Source organism: Halictus rubicundus, chromosome 9 (assembly GCF_050948215.1).
Source record: "Halictus rubicundus isolate RS-2024b chromosome 9, iyHalRubi1_principal, whole genome shotgun sequence".
Taxonomy (NCBI): Eukaryota; Metazoa; Arthropoda; class Insecta; order Hymenoptera; family Halictidae; genus Halictus; species Halictus rubicundus.
The window spans coordinates 7,843,657-7,867,568 of NC_135157.1; the positions used below are offsets into that span (position 1 = coordinate 7,843,657).

Below are 23,912 nucleotides of genomic sequence, written 5' to 3' on the forward strand. Positions count from 1 at the left end.
CGCCGGTTATTTATCTGCGAGAGACCCCGTTACCACGGCGCCTTAATAGCATGATTTATCGGGGTCTGGAGTCGCGCGATCGTCGATGGTTTTACACGTGTTTTTGGCGAACGTGCGGCTGATCTTTGCATCCAATTTTGATTGCTACAGGTCCTCTCTTGAATACAGAGACGCGACTGCGAACAACAGTAACAGTTTTTATTCTTTTGTTGACATATCTAGCATGTTTTCTCTGTTCATCTTACCTAACCTTGTGTTCATATTGCTCGACAAGTATGTGCTTAAATTGCAACTTCTCATCGTACATGTAAAATTTGTGATAACGCCTATAATAGTCAAACTGAATCAAATGTCACGTGTAGATTTGTATGCGCTTTTAGAATGATATACATTCAAATATTTGACATGCAGTGTTTTATATCTGCATTCCTATAGGTTAAAAATAGCCTTCCACGTCGCAGATGACGAGTGTATATAAAAATATATAGGAACGTGTCAAAAATCATTGATTTACTTTTTCGCAAAAATCTTATCACAACAGCTTAGATTTTCGCAAGAACATTTCGCTGTACTCGAAATAGTACGACGTGCTTGTCGATAAAATATTCACATATTGAAATAAATTCAATTAAACCGTGAGCCATTAGAGGCAAGTTAAACGATCCGTTTCTGCAATTTCGAGATGAAAATCGCGGGTGGCTCGAACGAATAAGAATTTGCCGATTAGGACGTCTATATAGGTCTGCACAAATAATATTCCCGATAAGAAGTGGAGAAATAGGTTAAAGGCAAGGAGGGAACGCTTTTAACCATTGATTAAAAGCAAATAAATTTTAAGGTAGACATTTTGTCTGTGCTTTCAGACGATTGCCCCGAGCTTCCATGAAGGCACCGCACCGCAGCGACCATGAAGACTGATTGCCTGCCAATAATTGCTAAGTTCTGTGCACTGCTGTCGCTGATCGTTCCGCCGCGCAATGTTCGAGCACTCGATATACGTGAGTTATTCTTCCTTTTCGAAATTTCTACATAGATATGCACAGATAGAGGACGAGAGAGAGAGAGACAGATACAGATACAGAGACTATGATGTGTTCTATAAGGTCAATCGAGAGCCCGCTATTTTACGATTATTAATTACGCGCACGCCGTAACGAATTCGCTGTTTTATTCAGGTTTCAATCATTTCGGTCCTCTATTACGTAGAGCTGGCGAATTTTAATAGATCATGAATATGAAAGCGGCCTTCGCGCGGATACAAATTTCATTTTAAACGGCGGCAGCACTCTTCGCGTCCGCGCCGTCACGAAACATATTATTCTCAGTGATATCTATTAAATGTCGGAAAATTTGACGCCCGATCCAATTATTACGGCAGATTTGCTAGGCCGTGTCGAGCCCGTTAAACCTTCATTCGCTCGCGTGAATTTCACAGAACGTTTCGTTTGACGAAGTTTGCGGATTGATCGACAACCGTGTTAATTGCTGATTTGGATCTCTTGCCCGCAACCCAATTCCTTTTCGGCTTTTAATTCGCTCTCGACAGATACGGACAGTCTTTCATTTCAGTTCTCTTTTCGTATGAATTTTTAAATAGAATTGTTTTTCTTTCTGTTATATTGATTTCTTTTACCGATACCAATATGAACCGGCAAATCGGATTAGGAAAATAACTGATAAGGATTGACGCAGGTCGATAATTAGATTGTAGAGCTTTCGAAGTTTCGCTGCTTTCGTGCGGAGTACACACAGTAACGGATTCGGTGAAGATAAATCGAACGCAATCCGGCAAAGTGGGTCAAAAATTCATTGTGCTCGTTAAAGTCGGACATACGATTCCGTCTAAAAATATAAACGACTGTTTCGTTGTATCATCGATATCCATTCCGTGTGCATGCACGCTGCGACATCGATCATTTTGGAAAAAGTTCGTGATTTTTCCACGCAAATCGCTGGAGACCGATTAACGAAATCTTTGAACATATCGCCGCAAAAACAGCGATTCCAGGTGATCAAAAATCGAAATCGTACTAACTATAGGTATAGTTAGTTTTACAAAACGTATCTCCGAAAGGATTTATTTCGATTTGTTAAGGTACCGAAGTTACACGTGTTTGAAGGTTTGAGGGCTGCCGGTTCGGATAATCGAGGTCTTACTAAATCGTCAATTAAATGAGCAACTGTGCTCCGATGTGTGTCGTGTTTGGGCTTATTCTAATCAGAAAAATGTCGCGAATATGCTGGTAGATGTTTCATACAGAAAAAGTTTTGTCATGGAATTAGTATCTATAGTTTCACCGATATATTTAATCCCATACCACGTTGCAGTTCTCGGCGATCTTCTGGGCACCTCGAAGGGTGGTAATGGAGATAAATTGTTCGGAAATACCGTGCACATCTCTTTCAAATGTATCGAGACATTACTGGGAAAGTTACATTTCGAGAAAACGTCACTACCGGTCGAAGTTTCGAATTTTTTGGGGAATTGAAGCCGCGAGACTGGGTCTCGGTTGCATGAGGATTACCTCGAGGCAGAGGGAACCCGGCTAAGAAATAGATGGACGAGTACACCGGTTCCTGGCAACGAATTTTCCCCGGGTGTTGCAGCTGCGGATTGCTCATTCCGGTGAAAACAACCCGTTCGAAAGGCTTCCCTCCTCCCCCGCTCGCCCCCGGTGGCTCCCATCTCGGTTCTCAGGGCCCGGGGCCGTCAAATTTTTCATCGGGAGCAGGTGATCTCCGAGTTTTTATTTTCCTCCGGCCAGCCAGGGCGATGGGGGGTGCCATCAGTCTGAAGTAATGACTCGCTATTCCGCACCCGCCCGGGGGATCAATTATTTTGAATCTAATGCGACAGGATAAATTGCATCCCGCGAAAGACTCCTCGCGCCATCCCCTATTTTCCAACCCCTCCGCCATCCGCCTACTTTCCCGATCCAGAGACCAGCCCCTCGGACCCCTTACCCCTCTCGGTCATGCAGTCGATGGCCAGGTTGAAGGGATAGGGCCGATTTTACGCCGGAAGGCACTCTCGTCTTCGGAAAACAACCTCCTCGTTACTAGGTTTCTAGATCCCATCTCATCACTCGACAAATTGCCAATAAGCAAGTCCCATCGATTGCTCTGCCCGTCGCTCCATGTATATTAAATGCCCCGGCCCCTGGCACCGTTCTTCTGTCGCACGGTTATCACCGATGTTTAAAATATTGCGGCAAATCGGTGACACTTTTATGAACGCTCGCCACCGGCGACAAATTAAACGGGACGGTTTTGTCGCGAACCATATTTATCACACTTGTACGTCGTGGAGCTTCTTACATATTTCAGGAAAACTGTCGGGAATCTGTCCGTTTGGGAGGAAAACGATCGTGTAGACGGAAATGTACACAGTGTGTGTATTTAGTAACTGGGCCGAGTTATAACTCGGTTGTTATTGAATATAGAATGAAATTATACAGGAAAAGTTTGCACGGTTTAACAAGCTGTACTATCCTGTAAATAAAATTCTTAATAATTCAAACGACTAGAAGAAAATTTAGAAGACTGAACACGTTAGAAGAAAATTCAAAACAGTATCTTAGCATGATTCTGCCGAATGAATCGCCAGGGAAGTGAAATCTTAATTCCAGTTTCTCTAAGTTCGCCTATCAAAATTTAAACATGCATAAATAATCGTAGTTCGCTGATTACTGTCTCCGAAAAAGCGGGCCGGCGCGCGCTATAGTTGTTCCGAAGTGCAGCATACTTGGAAAGTTTTGAAGCTTATCGACGTTATCGCGTCGGAACAGTAACGAAGCAGCTCGTGTCTCCGTTCCTCATCGCGTACCTGAAAAATCGTTCGCCGACCTTCGATCGAAGGACCACCGCCACCGTACACGTTCGCTCGCTCCTTTGAAACTTTTCTTTATCCGCCCGCCTATAAACTAGCCTTTATACGTGCTCGAAACTCCTAATATATTCCGCGATGGTACGGCTGACTCTCTCTTTCTCTCTCTCTCTCTCCCTCTCTCCGCCTACGCGAACGTCCTGCGAGGGTGGAAAACATTTCTACGTCCTAGGGAAAAAATTCCATTGTTCCCCTTGGGACGGATTGGCTCGATTATGCGAGCCTCGGAATCGGGTTAGATCAAAGAGACACAAATTAGCGAACTTTATTTGTATTTTCTGCGATTATTCCGCGCCGTTGTGTTCTTTCATTGATGTGTTAAATGCAATACTGAATGGTACAGTGCAATTTTCAGAAATTGTGTAAAAGCAATTTTCAACGTCCGCCTTTAGATTAAAGATGTCGAAGGTAACTCATTAAAATCAATCGAACATATTTTTGCTTTCTCAAACTTGTTTTCTTGGGGAAATGACTTGAAATGCAATGCAAACCGTAATAGTTCTCCCACCGCATTTTAATCGCTTCTAGCTTGTGAAACATAAGTGAACATAAGTTCATAACTGTTGTGAACATTAAAACATCTCGTATCTCTTCTCTTAAAAACAGGCCATACAAAATTGATACATACAAATGAAATGAAAAAATTGATTTCGAACATACGAAATTAATCATACTAGCTAAATAATTAAGCCAGACCTGTTTTTTGAGATAAATGTATATAAAAAAAAATCCACGTACGTTATTTTTCGTCGAGTCGTTTTTCGTCAATAAATAATAAATGCGTTACGAACTTTCCTGCATCCTCGTTCCAAAATGTACAGGAAAATGAATAATAAAAATGATTGTGAAATGCTGTGACCTGTTTTTTTTAGGCAAATGTCTACAAAAAGAGGAGTCTCCACGTACGACGTTTTTTGTCGTGTAGGGATCTACGTAGAATGAATAATAAATGTGTTACCAACTTTCCTGCACCTTCGATCGTTTAAAATTCTACAGAAACATGAATAGTAAAAATGATTGTAAAATGCTGGTACCTGGTTTTCAAGGCAGATGTCTGCGAAAAAGTGGAGTCCGCGTACGTTGTTTTTCGTCGAGTTCTTCCATCGATTGCCCAGATGGTTCGGAACGGTAGGACGACCTCGATCTCCTAATAGTTCCTTTCGGCCGTAAAGATCTGGAACACGTTGTTTACGATAGACAAGATCGGCCCATTCGGATCCTATTGGTTTCCGAGGACACTGATTACTCTTTAGAAACCAATGGAATCAATTGTCTAGGCTGCGCAATCCTGGAACCGGTAACATCGATACGCGTTCTTTCAAACTTTCAACGCTACCAATTACGTATCCCTGTTCGTACGTAGATCCGAAATGAACGCTGTAGAATGTCCATTAATAATAGTCTTAATTGGACAGAGCGCCGGGGAGCAATCTCTGTATACGGAAATGAACCAGTTCGCCGCAATAGTGATTTACTCGGTTCGCCATTTACCCGGGACAATTTGCAAAACAAAGATTTGCCTCGGCGGTGATTGTTTCTCAAGATCTGGACGCAGGGTGCGGCCGATTTCTAAGTGTCAGCAATTATTCCCTGGCTAAATATCGGTACAACTAAGTGGTTTGTACATGAGATCGCGAATAAACAGATTGTTGATACATTATACGCAACGCGCCAAGACGAACTCATTACTAGACTGTCGACATTTATGCAAAATAAAAATTTTCTGCACAAATTACGAGAAAAGGGAGTTACATAAAAATTGATTTCTTCTCAAAATAATTTTGATGGGTTATAAATAATGTACCAAATAGTGTTCGTTTCATGTGTCGGTTAAACTTCACCTGGGCAACCCAGAAATTTCTAACTTTTTTCTATATAATCCTGTACATCTTGACGAGAAAATGCCAAAAATCGAAGTTTTAAGGCGAGTAATTCAATGGTTCAATGGATCTTTTAAAAATAACAGAGATACTCAAGATGATGATAGCTCCACCCAGTATATGAAAAAAATTGTATCACGGCCTGGGCGTAAGGGGTTGAAATCGAGTCATTCGATGAACGAAAGCTCCCTGAAACGCGCGCAAACGAGCGGCGACCAATTGGCATCGACTCGACGCCTGGAAAGCGTCGGCACGATTACTTTTGTCACTTCCCCGCGTTGACAGTAGGGTATCAAGGGGTCATGGGGAACAGCAGAGAAGCGCCGGGGGACACAACAGAAAACGGGGAGCGGTGGAAAGAAAAGGGCAGGTCGGCGGAAGGAACAGGTCGAGGGCGGGGGTGGGTTTCACGGTGGCCAACCATTGTTGCAAGCTTTTGCCGGGCCGCGCGGCAAGGAGTTCTGCTGGAAGTTTCCGTTTCCCTCGTTATGGTAAATGGTCTGTCTTGGTGGTTGGGCAAACAGTGCGCGTACAAAGATAAGTGCAAGCACGGGGACGCACTCGGCTACCATCTCGAGACGTTCTCGAGGACTTCTGGTCTTTCTCTTTGTCTCCCTGACCTTCCTTCCCGCGGACCTCACCTACGCTGATCCTCCGAAAGGTGTCCAGCCAGTTCCGGCTGACTGCTGAAACATGCACAAGGCTCGACTATTGTTCGGGAGGGAAATGATTACCTCGTGCACACTCGAGTGAACGTATGAGGGACGTCGTCGTCGTCGTCGTCGTTGTCGTCGTCTCGGCGGATCCCCGGCTACGGTGCACCTCGAGTTAACTGATTTGAATGACAAAAGGCCAGATAGGTGGTTAATGTATCATATTTCAGGACCCGCGGCTTGTAGAGACGATATGTCGTGACGATGCTCTCCTATCCCAGCTTTAATCCAAACGCTCGCGAGCTAATCCTTATACTCGTTGCTCTGCCAGTGCTCGTGGCCTACGCTCTTGGTTCTTTAATGTGTCTGATGTTTCTTAGTGTTGCTCGTGCCGTGACTTTCCTCGACATCAATTTCGATTGTACAGTTATCACTGTGAATGAGTAGACTGGGGATTTTTTGTAGGCATGTGTATTACTTTTCACACAAATTTCGAATATACTTCGAATATAGTCGACGAATATAATCGTTACACACAGCTAAGAGGTTAAATGTCGAATATCAAAAAATTCTCACAAAGTCAAAGTAATTTAATTCATGAAACTAGAAAGCTTAGAATGAATAGAACTAGAACTTGGTCCATCTGCATTCTAAAACTCCTAACAAAATTTAGTTTATTCGAGTACATGACAATCAACATGTATTTCCAAACCTGATTAAAAGTTAGCGTCATCCACGTGTGTCCAACATGGGACACAACATGCAAAGTTTGAACTGTTTTGTTTTTTACGAGACACTTGATTTTCTTTTTTTTTGTAATGATACTACACACACAGAGAGAGATATAATATCCGCAGATCATACCTTCGTGAAACTGTCTTCTAAAAAAAAGATGTATGTTACATCATGTCAGTGAGCATAACCGCGCACTGTCTTGCATGCCAATTTACGACTGCACAAGCAGAGCGAGCGGGAAGAATTAGCATATGTAGCAGCCTTCGCTTTTCTTTGTGCAATTTCTTGCGTGTGCAATGTAGACGAGGAATTACGAGACTTTGCTAATTTCTTTTTTTAATACGGGCTGATGAATGCGGTCCTACTTTCCCAGGTTTGTTAGAAGTTGAAAGAAAGAACGTTTTGTTATATAGGGAGAGCCGAAAGATAAATCCTAAATCCGCGTTTCAAATTCAAAATTCAAGAAAATATCCGAGCCTTAATTTTTACGAACGTTTCAAAACTTGTCGAGGATATTTTACATACTTTCTCATCGTAATGTAATACTTTCTCTACTTTCACACTGTATCTTCAATTTTTCGTGCTTCATTTGATTGACGGATTGTTGATCATGATTCGTTTGCAAAACGTATTGAGTATTCTTCATTCTGCAGAAATAAACACGGTCTCTTCATTGTACATTTGTTTTATTCAAAATTTGTGAAAAAAAATCAGAACAGATACCTAACACGCAAGATTAAATATTGAAAATCATTCAATCCTCTCTGTTCCCTTTATAGTTTGTTCATTCTTGGTTCCCGGCAGTTTCATGCATTTATACCGTTAAAAATCGATCATAAATACTTCGTGAAAGTATTTTATCACTCGCACTTTTCCCAGATTTAATATTCGGCCGAGATACTCGCTAGAGGATCATATGAACCCCCGTCGAAGGAACTCTACGAAGAAAGCTTCTTATTATTCTCACCGTTCATTTCCATACACGTGGGTCTACTCGAAGGTGATCTATATATATTTTGTTCGAGGCGAAGAGTTCCCATAAGTCCGGACGAGAAGGTTAACAATGTTAGAAGTTCGGTAACTGGGGCAAATTGGTCAGAGTGGAAGATTTCTACACGTCGCTCCAGCTTTCTGGCTGATAACAAATTAGCAAAGTTTGATGTTTAACCTCCCGATGATTTAGGCATCAGTCGCACGATATTCACACCACGGTTTAGAGTCGCTTCCCTTTCAGAATAGAAGTATGAATATGGTATTCTCGCGTAATCGTTAATCACTAGCATCCAAATTTCAAGCTAAACGCGTGCCATCAATTTTAAACTGGCTTTAACCAGATTTCGCATTATTAATTTAGTTCGTTCAAAGAAATACCACTTTTATCTCATCGATATTTAATCCTGAAACGTGAGCTAATAATAAACCTAAATCAGTGAAGTGATCAGTGTAATTCAGAATTTCATAAACCTCCGATTCATTTTGACCGTTAATATTTAACCTGGAAATGTGAGCTAATAATAAACCTAAATTACTAGGGTTCATTGAAATAGTAAGAAGAGAACTACTACTAACTATACTTAAAAAATGAAGATACTGTGTCGCTATTTATTAGACATTCGGTGGCCTTAAAACATTTTAAACCGATCAAAAATAATTTCAAAGCGTGCTCTAAAATATGTTCGCGCTTCTACTAATCAAATTTTGTACCAACATCGAATTGTTTGCACATACATGGCAGTGGACAATGCAGTATAACTTCAATTTTACTATCCCAGATTAAGTAGAACGATTCAACACCGATAAAGATAAGTTGAACGGCAATCCTCGAATCGACCCAATCCAAACCCACAAAACCAAAATTGCGTAATTGTAGAACCACGGTAACCGAATTGAATTAATCTGAAACTGAAAGACGCCATTGAAACCAATCCAGGGTTGTAAGGGCCAGAATTCTAGCAAACCCAAGATGAATGAAGCGAAAGAAGAAACTGGACGTGATTTAGAATCTAAAGATCTAGGTCAGCCTTGATCAAGAAATTTAAATCCCAGACATCTTGTAGCAGGAGATACACCTCCGAAGCCCTTGGAATGCGGAGACCTACATCGAACACAGTATAGTGACTGCAACCATGTCTAACATTGAACACTCAAGAACTCATTTTTTATACTCATCCATACGTATCTTGAATACAACGACACCGTGCTATTAGGAATCGACGAGCTATTAGCGCAAGCACAAGTCACGAAGATCTCGCTTGAAAAAGATGACGTGATCTGTTGTATGTCTTGTCCCGAAAGCCCGGAAAGCGTGGTTCCGGCGCTGTCCAAGGAACCCTATTCTCTTCCCTCGAGCCGCTTCTTCTCAGTCAACTGAATCGACCGTCCGTGACGAAAAGCTTCCCGGCTTTTCGCGGATTTGAAATGCAGAGCAGTTTCCCTCGGCTCGGAAACCCGGGCTGAGTTGGAAACGTCGTCTTGTCCGATTCAAAGTCGTGTCGACGGTTAATCTTCGATTCTCATCTTCTTTCAGAATGAAAGAAAGTTTTCTGCGCGGCGGTGTCTCTCTTCCGGCATAAATTTTTTCACCGTCTATTACACTTGCCCCGTGACATAATATCCTCGGCTTTTTTTCATCTCGCTTTAAGGATGAAACGTGCACCGGTGTTACAAAGTTTGGCGCACGCTCAGCCTAACGGAAACCTGCGTGAAACTTATTGGGAAAAAGGTGTGTCGGAAAGTGTCGAATTCATTAGTCTTTTGTTGCATACAATCCTCGGGTCCGTGCTGTGACATAAATCGTGTAGGACTACTGTTTTCTTGTGACCGCAGGCAGCTCGAGTGGAGGGGATGGGCGAACTGACTAAGATCGTGTAGCTCCGTTCGGCTTAGATGAAGATTATATTTAGTATTATATTTTTATTTTACGTAAATAAAATAACAGAAAATCACACGAGCATCTCTCCCCAACCGTTACCTGCAGCAATGTCCTGTACCCGAGTTCGGAACTTGTTGCTTCACCTAACTGCTTCCCTGCAGCCTGCAACGAAGCGCGAGAAGAAGAATGCGTCCGACAGTCCGCATTGAACCAAAAATGTATATCTTTAACAGTCTATTCCCTGTCAGATCGGCATTACTATAAACCAGTTTCGTTTCACCGCCCGGGGATCGATAGGAGGGTGCATGCCGACAGATTTATTTGCGCGGAGCAAAACTCGATGGAACTTTGTTGAAATCAACGGGAACCGAGCGGGGTCCGGAACGAGAGCAAAACCAGTCGAATTCAACGAAGTCCATTAGAATCGAACCAAATTGGACTACAACTAGCGACGAGTATATGCGCATACGTGTACGTTGGTGTTTGCGTAGCTTCGCTGGAAACTCGCGGCACACCTGATGGCCCTGCATCTAATTCCCAAAATGGCGTCGAGGAACAGCTTCTCCGGGTGCGGTTCTACATGGTGGCGAACTCTCGAAGAACGTCTAAGAAACTCTCGAACTCCTAAAAACCGGACCGGAACCTTCGGAACTGTTGGTTCCGATCGCAATCGTAGCAACTCCATCGGACGTAGGAGGGTTCGGCAAAGATTATTTGGCAGATCCGTCTCTCGTACTGGGTCAACGCGTCCCGTTTATATCCAATATCGGCTGCGACGCCTTGCAGTATTCAATAGAGCTCCATCATATCTGAACTGGTTATTCCCCGGCGAAGCGAAGCGAGAAGGAAAGAGGATCGGTCGAAACACACCGAGGGCAAACGGAACCGTCTGCTAAGCCGAGCATCCCCGGGTCCAGACCGGCTGACCTCGTCTCCGGTCGCTCGGTATCGCGGGTTAATCTTCGATCCTTATCTCTCTGGTCCGAGGAGCCAGCTTACAGCATCCCGCGATGGTCCATTGTCTTCATCGGTCAGCATCTTTCTTCCGATCGTCCGGCTCTCTTTCGGTTATTCGAGCAAGGAGAGGCGCGCAGGGGACGGGGTCGCAGCTCTCGGTAACCTCTTAACGTGACCGTGAGGGAAAAGGGTTTGTACCTTCTGGTGGAAGAGAGGATCCGAGGGGAGCGGGGAGGGGGGAGAGGACCAGGGGAAAGGGAGAGCGTAAAAGGGCGTCGTGCTCGATGGCGGATAGAAGCGGGAGCGGTGAAACGAAGAGGAGGCCGGTGAAAACCATCTTCCGGATAACCGTATTACCCGCTGGCATTGTCTACGGCCAGCCAATTCGAAGTAATGAGACACAGTCGGTTGCAGAGAACAATCGGGCTTCCACGGCGTGCAGGAGCCACGACGTGCCTTCCTACCTTCTCTCCTGGCTGCTATCTACTCGCTGCTCGTCACAACCATCTCTACCCTCCCCACCGGCCCCCACTCTCTCCTTCTTTCTACCCTGTCTACCTCGTCCTTCAGCTTTATAAGGAGCACGTCAATTCTACGACGCGTAGTGCACACTAAGTCTCATCTTATTGCATTCTATCCCATCCTCGCGGTACCCAGACCCTTCCTCCACTCCCACGACCATCTTCCTCGTGTTTTATCTTCCGCGCTCCCTCTCTCTCTCTCTCCACCCCCGAACCCCCCATACCTTACTCTCTTCTCCTCTTTTAGATCCCCCTTCTCTTCCCGCTCTTTTACGCAGACGTTTCTCGATTTTGTCTTTCACGTTCGCGTCCGTTTTCCCGCTTCGTACTCAGACGGCCGTGATATTATGTGTACGCGAACAATCGGGATGTAAACAATAGCGCGTCTTCGGGACTTGAAAAGGAATCACCGTTGACTAATGAGCGTAAGTTCGCCGAGGATCTTCGAGCAGTCCGCGCAGACGAGCGGACCGTTCTTCGGGGGCCTTTGTTCTTCAGCCCTTCGACCGAAGAGACAGTTTCTCCGCCGAACCGACGGGGATTTTGGACCACCTGGATCTCTGGTGTGATTAAGAACAATTTTCCTTGATTTTATGTATACAGTAGAACCTCGTTTATTGCACGGAATCCCCGACCGTTGCATACTGAGCACTCCCACCACGAGTTCCTGCAAGTTCTGGAAACTTGTGGTGGGGATTAAATTGGCCACGTAACAAAAGAAGAACGAAACTACGGATCACTGATTTTACCTGGTGGTTACCTCTTCCGTTGCACAACTTCGATTTTTGCACGTACTGTATTTTTGTTTAGTTTCCGTAGAAAATGTTTCGCGGACTATCGAGACGCAAGAGGGACGACGGAATGGAATTTCTATCAGTAACTCGCATCATTCAATGACGTTTCGTTGGTCGTTTTATCGGGCCGCAAGGAACGCGTCAAATTTGCCTCTCGTCTCCGTATCAAACCTCGTCATATCACGTCCCTCGTCCTTCTTTCGCTGCACGTTTCTCCGGAATATTCATCTTCGGCGGCGTATGTACGGCCGTGGTACATGGCGCGCACGATGTCATGTATACGCGCTGTCATCTGGGTACACCGACCTGTCATACGATAAACAATAAAGCAACGAGGAGAGATGCGCGCACGGCTCGAAGGTTCCAACGAAAATGAGGATTCGATAATCTCTGGCTCAAGTGTTTCGGAAAATCTTGTTACTTCGTGAGTAACGTTAACCTTTGTCTACGAATAAACATTTTCTTCTCCAAGGCAGATTCCGCAGTTCCACTTCTCGTGGAATCACAGATATTTATGTGTACAAACTAAATTGTACTTTTACTCGGTATATCGATCGTATTATTTTTTATGTCTTCTTGTTCTCTCATTACTTTTTCCTGTGATAATAAAATAGCTACAATATATGAAGTTCAGTGATTAAACTGTACTGCCACGGTTTTGACTGTATAATCTTTGACAACTGAAATTAAGCAGAGATTTATTTATTACTTCTTGTAAATTATTAATTAAATTGTCGCATAAAATTCACTTTTTCTAGTGACTAGTGACAGGTTAAATTGTTTTATTAGGGTATTTATTCGATGTCAATATTTCTATTAGATGTTTTTATTAAATGCCGGTTCAAAGTTCACCAAAAAGGGGTTTATAAAAATCGCAGCGAAGTGCAAAAAGGTTTCCTCCGATCACACGATTATTTCTTCGAACATTCTTCCGTAGATGTAACCAAAGAGGAAGGATCTTGTTATAGTTGCGTGACTTCTTCGTATAAATAAAAGAAGAAGAAGAAAAGAGAGGATAAAAGAATGACGTAGAAAATGTGTGGGGGAGGACAAAGAGAAACAAGAAGAATTTCCATGATACCACAGTCCATTCACTTTCTTATCCTTCGCATACTTGTAATAAAGGAGTTACCGTGGGAACACAATATTTTCTGGCTTCTTTTGTCTCGTCTTTACGATATCATGAGAGATATGATAATAACAGAAGAAACAGAAAGTGTTTCAAATGCTTTCTAATAATTGTATATGATTGGTGATGGGAATGATTGTTGGGCGATTGGAATGGGTGTTTGTCGGTGTTCTGTTAGACGCTTGGTCTTTTTCAACAGCTTTATACGATTTTTTCGTCAATTTGCTACTATAATGTGTTTTATTTAGACAATGCAGTTTAATGTCAATGTGTTGGCATATAAACACCTGTCTTAATATACACTGAATTATCGAAATCAAATTAAAATTAACCAGAGAATATTTAACGTACCCTTTCTTCATAGCAATAAATAAAAGTGTTTATTACAAAAACCCAATTCATTGGGACCTAATCTTGCCACAATTTTGTTTATCAAAAGCAGCATACGAATGACACAAGATTGACAAATGTGGCGACGTCCTCGGTGATCAATCCACTATGAAATAGTGAATGAGTCCGTTGTTGAACCTAATGTTATATTCCATCAGCTCGGCCAGGGCGAGGTTAATCCCATTTTTCACGGCGCTTCATTTCTCCTCCATTGGCGGGGAAATCAGCGACGTCGCGGTTTCAACATGGCCGGGGCCCCCGGGCTCGTAAAAAAAATTTGAACCCGATATTATCGATCAGCCTTTACATTCAGAAGCCATTCCGAGGCTATGGCGTTTCCTGTCACTTTGTTCGTCCACTCCTTCCAACTTCGTAATCAACGCGGTGATGCCTATTAGTCGTCAGACTGGATGTCCTCCTCTCGCCAGCCATTATTATCCTGACTACTGATTTCACCTGCAGCTACGCCGTTCTAATTAAAGTGTCTGAAGTCTGTCATTCTACGATGACAGTGCTTTCAATGTCACCGGGAGCTTTCGGTCCGACGGTTCGCGAATATTGAAAACGATACCCCGGGAAAGCTTGTGGGGGAAAAACAGGAAGTCCCTTTCACGGTGCTGTATTTTCAGTAACACCATAAGTCTGCTCGCCTGGAGGAGTGGGGAGGGTAATGAGGCATGGGTGACATAGAAACTGCTGCTAATTGCATCCTACAGAATGTACGTTCGTGTCCTGATAATTGGATAAAAAATTCTAACAAATGTCGCAACTATAATTAGTCATGTTTTAGACGACGGTCATTCTTAACCATCTGTATTTCAAATTTTGTTTCAATTTTGTTCCCAACAACTTTTTCTCTTTCTATTACTATTTCAATTGTGTAGTCATAATATTCCTCGATAACAATGGGCGAAGATCCATAACATTTGATAAAGCAAAGTATTTAGTTTAAATGCAACTATTCGCAAGTAGCAAAGTGTTGATACTGTTCAAACTTTTCATGTAGATCATTCTTTCAAGAACTACTAAATATTATTGCAAGCATATATTATATTTTGGTATGTTTGTCAATGATTTCGAATAAAACTTATGTCGCTTCTTTTATGAAGTAAATTGAAGTATTAAAATTAAAAACCTGTCACGACCGTTAATGGATTGAAAAAAGAGGAAGTAAAGCAATATTTATTATTTATTCTCCCAATGCAACGAACTTTCATCGAATATTCTCGTCCTCCTCAAATATTCCGGTAATAGTACTTCCAGCAGATTAAGTTCTCTGCGGTTCCAATTTAGTCACGAGATCCAGGACACACTGTATTTACGACAAATCAATATACAGGGTGGTTGGTAACTGGTGGTACAAGCGGAAAGGGGGTGATTCTACGCGAAAAAAGAAGTCGAAAATGTAGAATAAAATTTTTTCATCCGAAGCTTCGTTTTCGAGAACATTGAGTTTGAAAATGCAGCCAATGCGCGTGTTATTCGATAGGAATTGTCTGCTGCGTCTGATCATGACCTACCAATTCTACTTCCTGCGCATACTAAAGCACGCGAACCCGACGGATCTTTAAATTCGATTTTCTCGAAAACAAAACCTCAAACAAAAAATTTTTATTCTATATTTTCGACTTCTTTTTTCGCGTAGAATCACCCCCTTTCCACTTGAACACCAGTTACCAACCACCCTGTATATGTGTACCATTTGCCAGAAATGAGAATAAAAAAAACAACTTTTTTCCTTATGATTCTTCATAAAACCTTCAAGTAGATCACTTTCGGGTATTCTGAGCGAAGGGGAGACTGAATTTTAAACATTGGATTACATTCAACAGCCTCGAAAACTGGAATAAAATTCGTGAAACTATTTAATTGGATTAACGTTATCTTGATACTGCTGTTTCTATTATTCTGCTGATTTTACTGCTGGAGAGTGTATTCGAAGTCATTCATTTTACAGAGGGGATTCCAAAATCACAGTAGAAATCACGAGTGGTTGCAGTAGAACGAAAGTTTGCTCGTATAACGGTCATAAGACGTTTAGTTGAAAGTGGAAAATAAAGAAAAATATTTAGCTTTAAAATTCAAGAAAAAAACCCGCAATTATTTTTACACGAACCTCTAACACATTGAATTAAATGGTCGGGAATACTCCTCTCGTTGGGGGACTCCAAAATAAAGCGCAACCATAGACGTAAACGAACTTACGAAGGAGGAAGATCGTAACAAAGAGGAGACGGTAATCCCGAATGGAGGATGGAATGAACGAAAGCGCGGGCTTTTCAAATAAAACACGGACCGATTTTTTTACGATCCACTCGCGCAGATAGCGGATAGGACTAGGGGAGGAGGGTGGGGGTAAGTTTATGCGCTGCGCCTAATAGGACTGCTGATACTCAGATTGGAGGGATTTCCTCAAGATTTAACCGAGGACGAGGGAGGGGGTAAAAAATTCGTACCGCCAGTTCCGACCGATATATTCGCGAATATTTCACCGGATGTCACGGGGTCGGGGGTGCGGGGGTGGAAACGACGCGCGCGTGCTCGAGCATAATGCGCCGGCGAGTCGTAAGGGCGGCTCGGAGAATTTGGAAAGATATCGTCTCGAATTAATTTACACCGTTTCTCCACCCCCGCATTTACGCCGAATAAAAATTTGCCGGCGATGAGGGCTGTGTAAACATGATAAGGATCATCTCAGAATCGCCCCGGTGATTAATCACACCATGCCGAGACTAAGCGGCACGAATTACGGCGAATCCCTTTGCCCTTCCGAGCACCTTGTAAAATTTGCTCGATGGAGAAGATAAAATGCGTAAGTAATTAACCCTTGGTCGTCTTTGACCGAAAACTCGTTCAGTTTTTGGCGTTTTCCTCTTCAATTTGAAAGAGTTGATTGCAGTTGGTATTAAAATGGATAATTGTATTTTCGTACGGTGATCCATCATAGTGAATTTACTATTTATTACGTAATAGATTCGGTCAGCTGTGGCCGAAAAGTTTAACTAAATTTTTGGCATCATCTAGTTAGCGTTGTTCCAAAAATTATAATTAATTAAAATCTATTATGATTTCGTTCTTGTGTATATTTTCATACTGTCTGTATCTATATTATATCTATTATTTATACTATATCACAAGACTTTGAAATACATTCGTTGCATTTGAAATACACCCTATAATTAGATTATATGCAGACTATTAATTATAATCAATATTGTATGAAACGTGTTAAATCACTTTCCCTAATTACAAGAGATCCCCATCATTCCATTTTGAACAGAATGTTTTATAATTTCGACGTTTCCGAAAAAGAGAAACTTTAGTATTAAATTCGACCTCTAGGGTTAGGGGCGCTCCAGAATATTCAGTCAGGAAAGTATTAAAATAGGCTCAGCGCAGGTACATCCTTTTTTAATCACTCTGAGGGATTAGCTTGGCCGACCGAAATTCAGAGAAATATGATAATTTTGAATTATTTAATGAACAACTTGCGATTCCAGCACAAACTTTGTCGACAGGCTAAAACTTTATTAATACCGTTATATATGAACATCGTGTTTTCAGTTTCTCAGCGAACTATATAACAGCTAAACAAGTTTGAAATAATGAAAAGAACAGATTATTGAATACACATTTTCATACTCAACCTCGAAGTGATTTTGTATTGTTCCATAGATAGCTACCGCTTCGTGAATATTTTATCTCTCTGCATTACATCGATTTGTCATTTTCGTATGCCATGCACATCCAGTTTTATAATTTAGAATAACTTTCTACTTGTGGCACTTAAAAATGCACTGACAAATATGACAGGAATACGAAAGTATAATCCATTTTAAGATATCTTACAATTCCATGATTTCTCATTGCCTTCAGTTTGTGGTCAAGTTTACTATTAAAAGATCACGATCGAAACGCAACAGTGAAACGTGAAAAATACGTGTACGTGCGTTCTGTAAATACATGCATTTTGCATGTTTCCTGCATTTTTAGTCCAGCAAGATTAATGTGCAATACTATCAATACTCGCATCGTGCAAACGGGTGGCGTTTGATTTGCATTTCATTCCCACGCATGCACGACTGCACGCAACACTACAGCTACGATTGATAAGACAGATTCGGCCTGAGCCTATCAACAGTTTCGGTGAAAATAAAAATTGGGACAATGCAACCGAAATAAGAACGCATACATGTATTCAGAAACAGAGAAATCTATTTTCAGCGGAGATAGGATAATCACTCTAATTTTAGGTTTGGCCACTTATTCCCAGGTCATCCAGTATAATTTTTTCCCGGGGAACTTCGTTTCAGCTAACAAGCACGTCGGTATTTTTGGGTTCATACGGTCGGGTTGAATGCTCATTAAAAAAACATACTTCGCCTCATTTGCACATTTTTACGGTGAACTCTCTCGACGTTCCGGCTTTGTAGGATAATTCGAGGCCAGGTGAAAATAATTCTGCTACAGCAACGATACCGTAGAGACGAAATATTCGTTCCCCCAGCTTGTTAGGCTAACGGAACGCGCTCGCCGCGCACACTAGATTTTTTCGAAAATTTCTGCGCATCAAATGCCTGTGATCCGAGGCGGTTACTACTGCTAACAATTTCCTCCTAACTGATTAAATTTTTCACCCTCAAGTCCTTTTGAAGGACACACCGTAACGTTATAATTTGCAAACCGAGCTACCAAATTATTAGACCGTTTGCGAGGAGAGGCTGAAATTGTACATGTCGAGTTTAAAAATGCTTTTGCCACGTTAAAAACATCTTTTACAAAGGTAAACCATCTATTTTGATGGTAGTGTATTATAAATATAGACTCATTTCACATATGTGTGTTTTCATGTTTTTGCAAGTGACATACTTCGTCATTTAACGTTGTTATCGTACAGACCCTTTAAGGTAACTACAAGAAATTTGTTCAACACAATCGTATAATAAATTAATTAAACAGAAAGGGTTAAGGATGATCTCAAAGAAGTGGGTTGAAAAATATGTATAAAAATCGATACGGTAAGAATTTGAATGGATCCAACTATGGCTGCTATGAAATCGTCAAAACCGATTCGCCACCCAACTTAGCATAAATTCTACAAACAAGACGTCACATTTTTCATTGAAATCGTCCAGAAAAGATTGAATATGATAATGTGATCTTGATTTACTGTAAATTGTACAGGATCAAAAAAGGATGTCAAGGACATTACAGAACCGCCTAGGGCCTAAAGAGACCAGCGATCTCCCCACAGAGGAATAAACAGCAACTCCATTTGGCTGCCACGCTCATTTTCATATTTTTCACCGGTATCTGGCATCTTAACGTCCCCGGTTACATTATGACGGCTCTACAATGGAATTTCTGTAGCGGTTTCGTGTACACGGTTGCACACGTTGATCGAACATCTCCCAATCCCAGACACTGTTTTCCCAGCGCGCGTTGGATGGCGGTGGCACGAATTTATACGGCTCCATAATAACTCTACTGGATGTCACCGATCTTATGGTACAAGGGGGTGAATTTACATGATAAAATAAGCCGAAAAGAAAGAATAATGTTTTTTCGTTTGTGGCTTCGTTTTCGAGAAAAATAAGTTTGGAAGGCTTTTGGGTTCGCTCTAGCATCTGCAGGAAGTAGAACCGATGAGTCATGACCAGACACGTCAGCCGATTCATATCTAATAGCACGCGTATTCGCTGAATTTTCAAACTCGATTTTCTCGAAACGAAACCTTAAACGGAAAAACATTATTCTTTCTTTTCGACTTACTATTTTAAATTCACACCCCCTTAAAGCTAGTACCACCAGATCGGCGACACCGTGACAACCATTCTGCTAGATCATTGTAGAACATTCGTTTTCTCTTCAATTATCCTGTGAAATATGAAACACATGATTCTTTCACTTGATAATGCAACGTATTTTCTTTATACAATGCAAAATAGTGTCAATGTAATATTAGGATGTAAATCAAGTGTTTGGATGTATAATTAGAGAAGCCTTAATATTGATGGAGTCATTTGTTTCTTATTAGTGGGGAATCGTAAAATGGATAAGAGTAGAGAACAAATAGAAGATAATTATGTGCATAATAGACCAGGGAATATTTAATTCTCCGACGGCGGAGTTCAAGTCTATTTTGACCCAGAGTATCCAAACAGTCATTCAGTTTCTATCTTCATTTCATTTCAGTTTCTGGCGATTTATGGAAATGAACAGCTGCTGCGTTAGGAACAATAAAAATATTAAAATTTCCACAAGAGGTACCTTCAAAAATATATTTTAAAAAATTAATAAATGAAACAGTGAGTGGTACTCAACACTGTCACTTACATAATTATAATATATTTTATTAGTACATTCGTTTACTTACCAAGAAATATAACTACGAATAACTAGCGAATGCGCATGTTATTCCATAGGAATCGTCTGACGCGTCTGATCATGACCAACCGATTCTACTTACTCCTTATACGAAAGCAGGCGAACCCGACGGATCTTTAAACACGATTTTCTCGAAAACGTGGCGTCGAACGAAAAAATCTTATTCCTGTTTTTCGATGTCTATTTACATGTAGAATCAGCCCCTGCCCGTTTGTACATGTATTTCGACCGTACCCTGTACGTAACGACAGAAGAACGACAGCATCTTAACGTTCCCAGTTGCATTACGACGGCTCGACAATGGAATTTCTGTAGCCGGCTTGTGTACACGGTTGCACGCGTTGATCGAACATCCCCCAATCCCAGGCAGTGTTTTCCCAGCGCGCGTTGGTGGCGCGAATTTATACGGTTCGTGTTCCGCGCGCCGTAAATCGTGGAGCCCGCGGAACGAACGCGGCCGTGGCGCGGTGGAAACAGGCGCGGAAAACTAGGACGGACAACGTTTTGTATTATTGTCGGGGAACACGAATTTTTAAAAGCCTCCTCGGCCGATCGTCGGCCCCGAAAAAAAACGCGCACAGCGACGCCATTTAAACCGTTTTATTCTCGCCGCGCGACGAGCTCGGCGGCCATCGCGGAATTTTCTCGCGGGCTCTTCGGGATCATTTTTTTTTCCCGAAGCACGAGCACCGCGACCCGATTTTCCGCGAGCTAATGGATCCGACGAATCGTCACCGACCGGATCCCGGAGCAGAGAAGCGCGGAACGGAACGCGTTACCCGGATCGGAACTATTTATCTCGGATGTAAATTTTTCGGGCGAAGTGCTCCGCGAATATTTCAGATATACGGGCTGCCTGGCCCGTATTCCCTAATCTCGCCTGGTTCATAATTGGCCATGATTATGCCTGCGCGAAATTATATTCCTGAACGTACAAGGCTGATAAAGAAACAGGCAGGGGGAAATGAGATGCGAGGGATTTTATTCGCGGTCGCTTAATGACAACGTCGCTATGAAGTTAAGAGGCACGTATCCCTGCTGAAACAGAAAAAAATTGATCTTTAGAAAACGGCATATTCTGTTGGATCCTTCTGGAATGCTCTACCGCAGTTTTATTTGGAAATTCGTGAAAGCGCTGGATTTATAGCTCCGAAAGTGCAGTCGTATTTATTGAAGCTTTGAACGCGTTTCCCGTATTTGCCTAGTGCACCAATTGCGATCAAATTACGCTTTAACATTTTTAAGACTATTATCTAGATCCTGAAGAAGTCAAATTTTCGATTCGTACATTTTTTAGAAACGCTGTGTGTATCCTACGTGGTATTAAATGTACAAAAAGTTGTGTTAAAATGGTGGCAGTAAATATAAAATAAATAATTGTTTTAATTTATTTTTTGATCGACTGTACAACATTAATACAAAATCAAGTCAAACGGAACTTCATTTTCCCGTTAAACGATTACGATACACTAGTGGTAAAGACATTATCAAACCAAATTGTGCTTCGCGTTTCACAGTGTTTTTCGCGTTCGTAATTGTTCTAACCGCACGAAATTCCGCGGCCCGGTTACTCGGTACTAAAAATATAATACAATTCTATAATAACGTTTCATATTCCGCTTGCATAATTCATAAGAGGGCGTAATATTAGTCACAGCTGAATCTTTTCGTGTCAGTCGTTTTTTGAACTGCGACGTTCCTTCATCCTGTCTCTAACACGAGTCCGCTTGCTCGCGAAGCGGAAAAAACTCCGACTCGCCCGTTGGTAGGATTTCTGTTTACCGAATCGAGCACTGAGCGCGTCCCAATTCCGCGGCAACCTTGGGAAATTGAATTTGTACTGTTTACTTTATGATTCGTAATCTCCTGTTTACGTTCGCCAGGCGCGTTGTTATCTCCGTGAGTTTTTCCGGAATTAGCGGAAGACGCCGAGCGTGGAAAACCGGAAATATCGAGGACCGAGTAGAACGTTGAACCCCGTTCACGGTACAACGGAATTTACAGTCCTTTCGTGGACACTTAACTGTGCCACCTTGGTGGACTTTCAATGGACTGGAATATTCTGTCGAGTAAACAAATATTTATAAAACTGCGGATTTTATTAATTTATGAAAGAAAAGTAGCAATCGAGATGCAAAACTATATATTGAAATTAATTAACACATTGCCATAAAAGGAGTGTTAAACACAAAATTATATTCACAAAAGTTACTAGTGTATTCTTTATTTTTCAATATTTTTTAGATGGAATAGAAATTTTTCCCTTGTTCTGAAATGATTAATGAAGATGAGCTATTGAAAATTATTTTGAAATAGATATTATTTCGGAATAAGACGAAATCATAAATTAATTCTGTAATAAGTTCTTACTCCACTGTTCAGAACCTTTTAAAACCATTTGCGCCTCCAATCTATCTGCCTAATCATGTGCTGTCTCATTCTACTTGTCTGACCATACATTACGTATTCCATTTGTGCGACTATAGAACTCTTCAATCTGTTCGTCTGGCTATAGATTACATATTCCATTTGTGTGACTATGGAAATCTCCAATCTGTTCGATCGATCACACGTCATTTCTATTTCAATTATACCACCATAAATGAACGCTTGTCTGGCCATATCAGTTCTACTACAGTTGTCTGATAATAACGTGTCCATTCTACTTGTAAGGTCATACACGTTGGCCTGATCATAGGTTGACTGTATCCACTTTCCTAATTATAGAATCCGGCTGTTTTACTAATCTTACAAGAGTCTACTTGCGCGATCACAGGTCGATCTTATTAACTAATCTGCTCACTAGTAATCCTTTAAAAAAAGAAATTAACATTTAAAATCTAAAGTGTTAAAACAGAGTCAGACAAACCATCGATGATTTCAACGCAACCCCTACCTCGGAACGACAGAAATATTGATCACAAATGAGAACGCACAGCAAACAACCCATTTTTAATTTACAAGTCTTCAGTAGGTCGGCCAAACCGATTACAACGTTGCAATACCGAGGCAGCCGCAACAAGCGCATCATTTATAGTTCGAATGTGCGCTAAATATTCATTCGCTATTATGGCCGATGGTTGGGAGTAGATGTACTCACCCCGCAGCCGCGGGATGAGATTCGTTCGTTACTGTAATGACAATAAATTTCAGCCCGATGTTCTTTCGTCCGTGATTTTCCATCAACTGCGGCGGTTACCGCTATGGCATCGGTACGCGTATTCATTTTCTATGAAAGAGCACGGAATTAACCGCGAATAACGTTAATAACCCCCGGCCCATCCCCACTCTTCGCGTAAAATAGACCCGCGGCCTGTTTAAATTTAACTGCCCTGGCGAAAACTGCTTCGAAATTGCTTCGCCAAGGCCGCCCGTTGGAATTCCATTGTGCCGGCCCTCCCCTGTGTAATAGAGAGCTGCGCGCGTTCCCCCCTCTCCTTCTCTCTTTCTATCTTTCTATCTTTCTATCTTTCTATCTTTCTATCTCCCCTTCGCTCTCTTCTTCCCTCTTTCCCACTGCTCTTTAACTTTACGACGTTCTTCCGACTCGCTCGTTACAATAAACACGCCGTCACGACGGACTCTCCCAGAAGTCACTCCCCGGGACTGCCGGTTTTAATATTCCGGCAAAGTGGCCGGGAACAATTACGCGACCGACGACGGTCCCGTCTCTTATTAACCGACTCCGTGGCTATCCATCGGAAACGC

General features: G+C 42.0%; 1 protein-coding gene across 3 annotated transcripts in view; it reads left to right on the plus strand.

The window, feature by feature from the left end:
- LOC143357090 (discoidin domain-containing receptor 2) overlaps positions 1-23,912 on the plus strand; it is a 170,733-nt gene that overhangs the window by 82,533 nt on the left and 64,288 nt on the right. For 2 of the 3 annotated variants that reach the window (XM_076793309.1, XM_076793310.1), the window contains exon 2: positions 864-998. The exons of the other annotated variant lie outside the window; for it this stretch is intronic. In XM_076793309.1, the coding sequence (XP_076649424.1) occupies positions 908-998 (91 nt within the window). In that variant the 5' untranslated portion in view covers positions 864-907. The remainder of the gene's footprint in view (positions 1-863; positions 999-23,912) is intronic. 3 annotated transcript variants of the gene reach the window in all.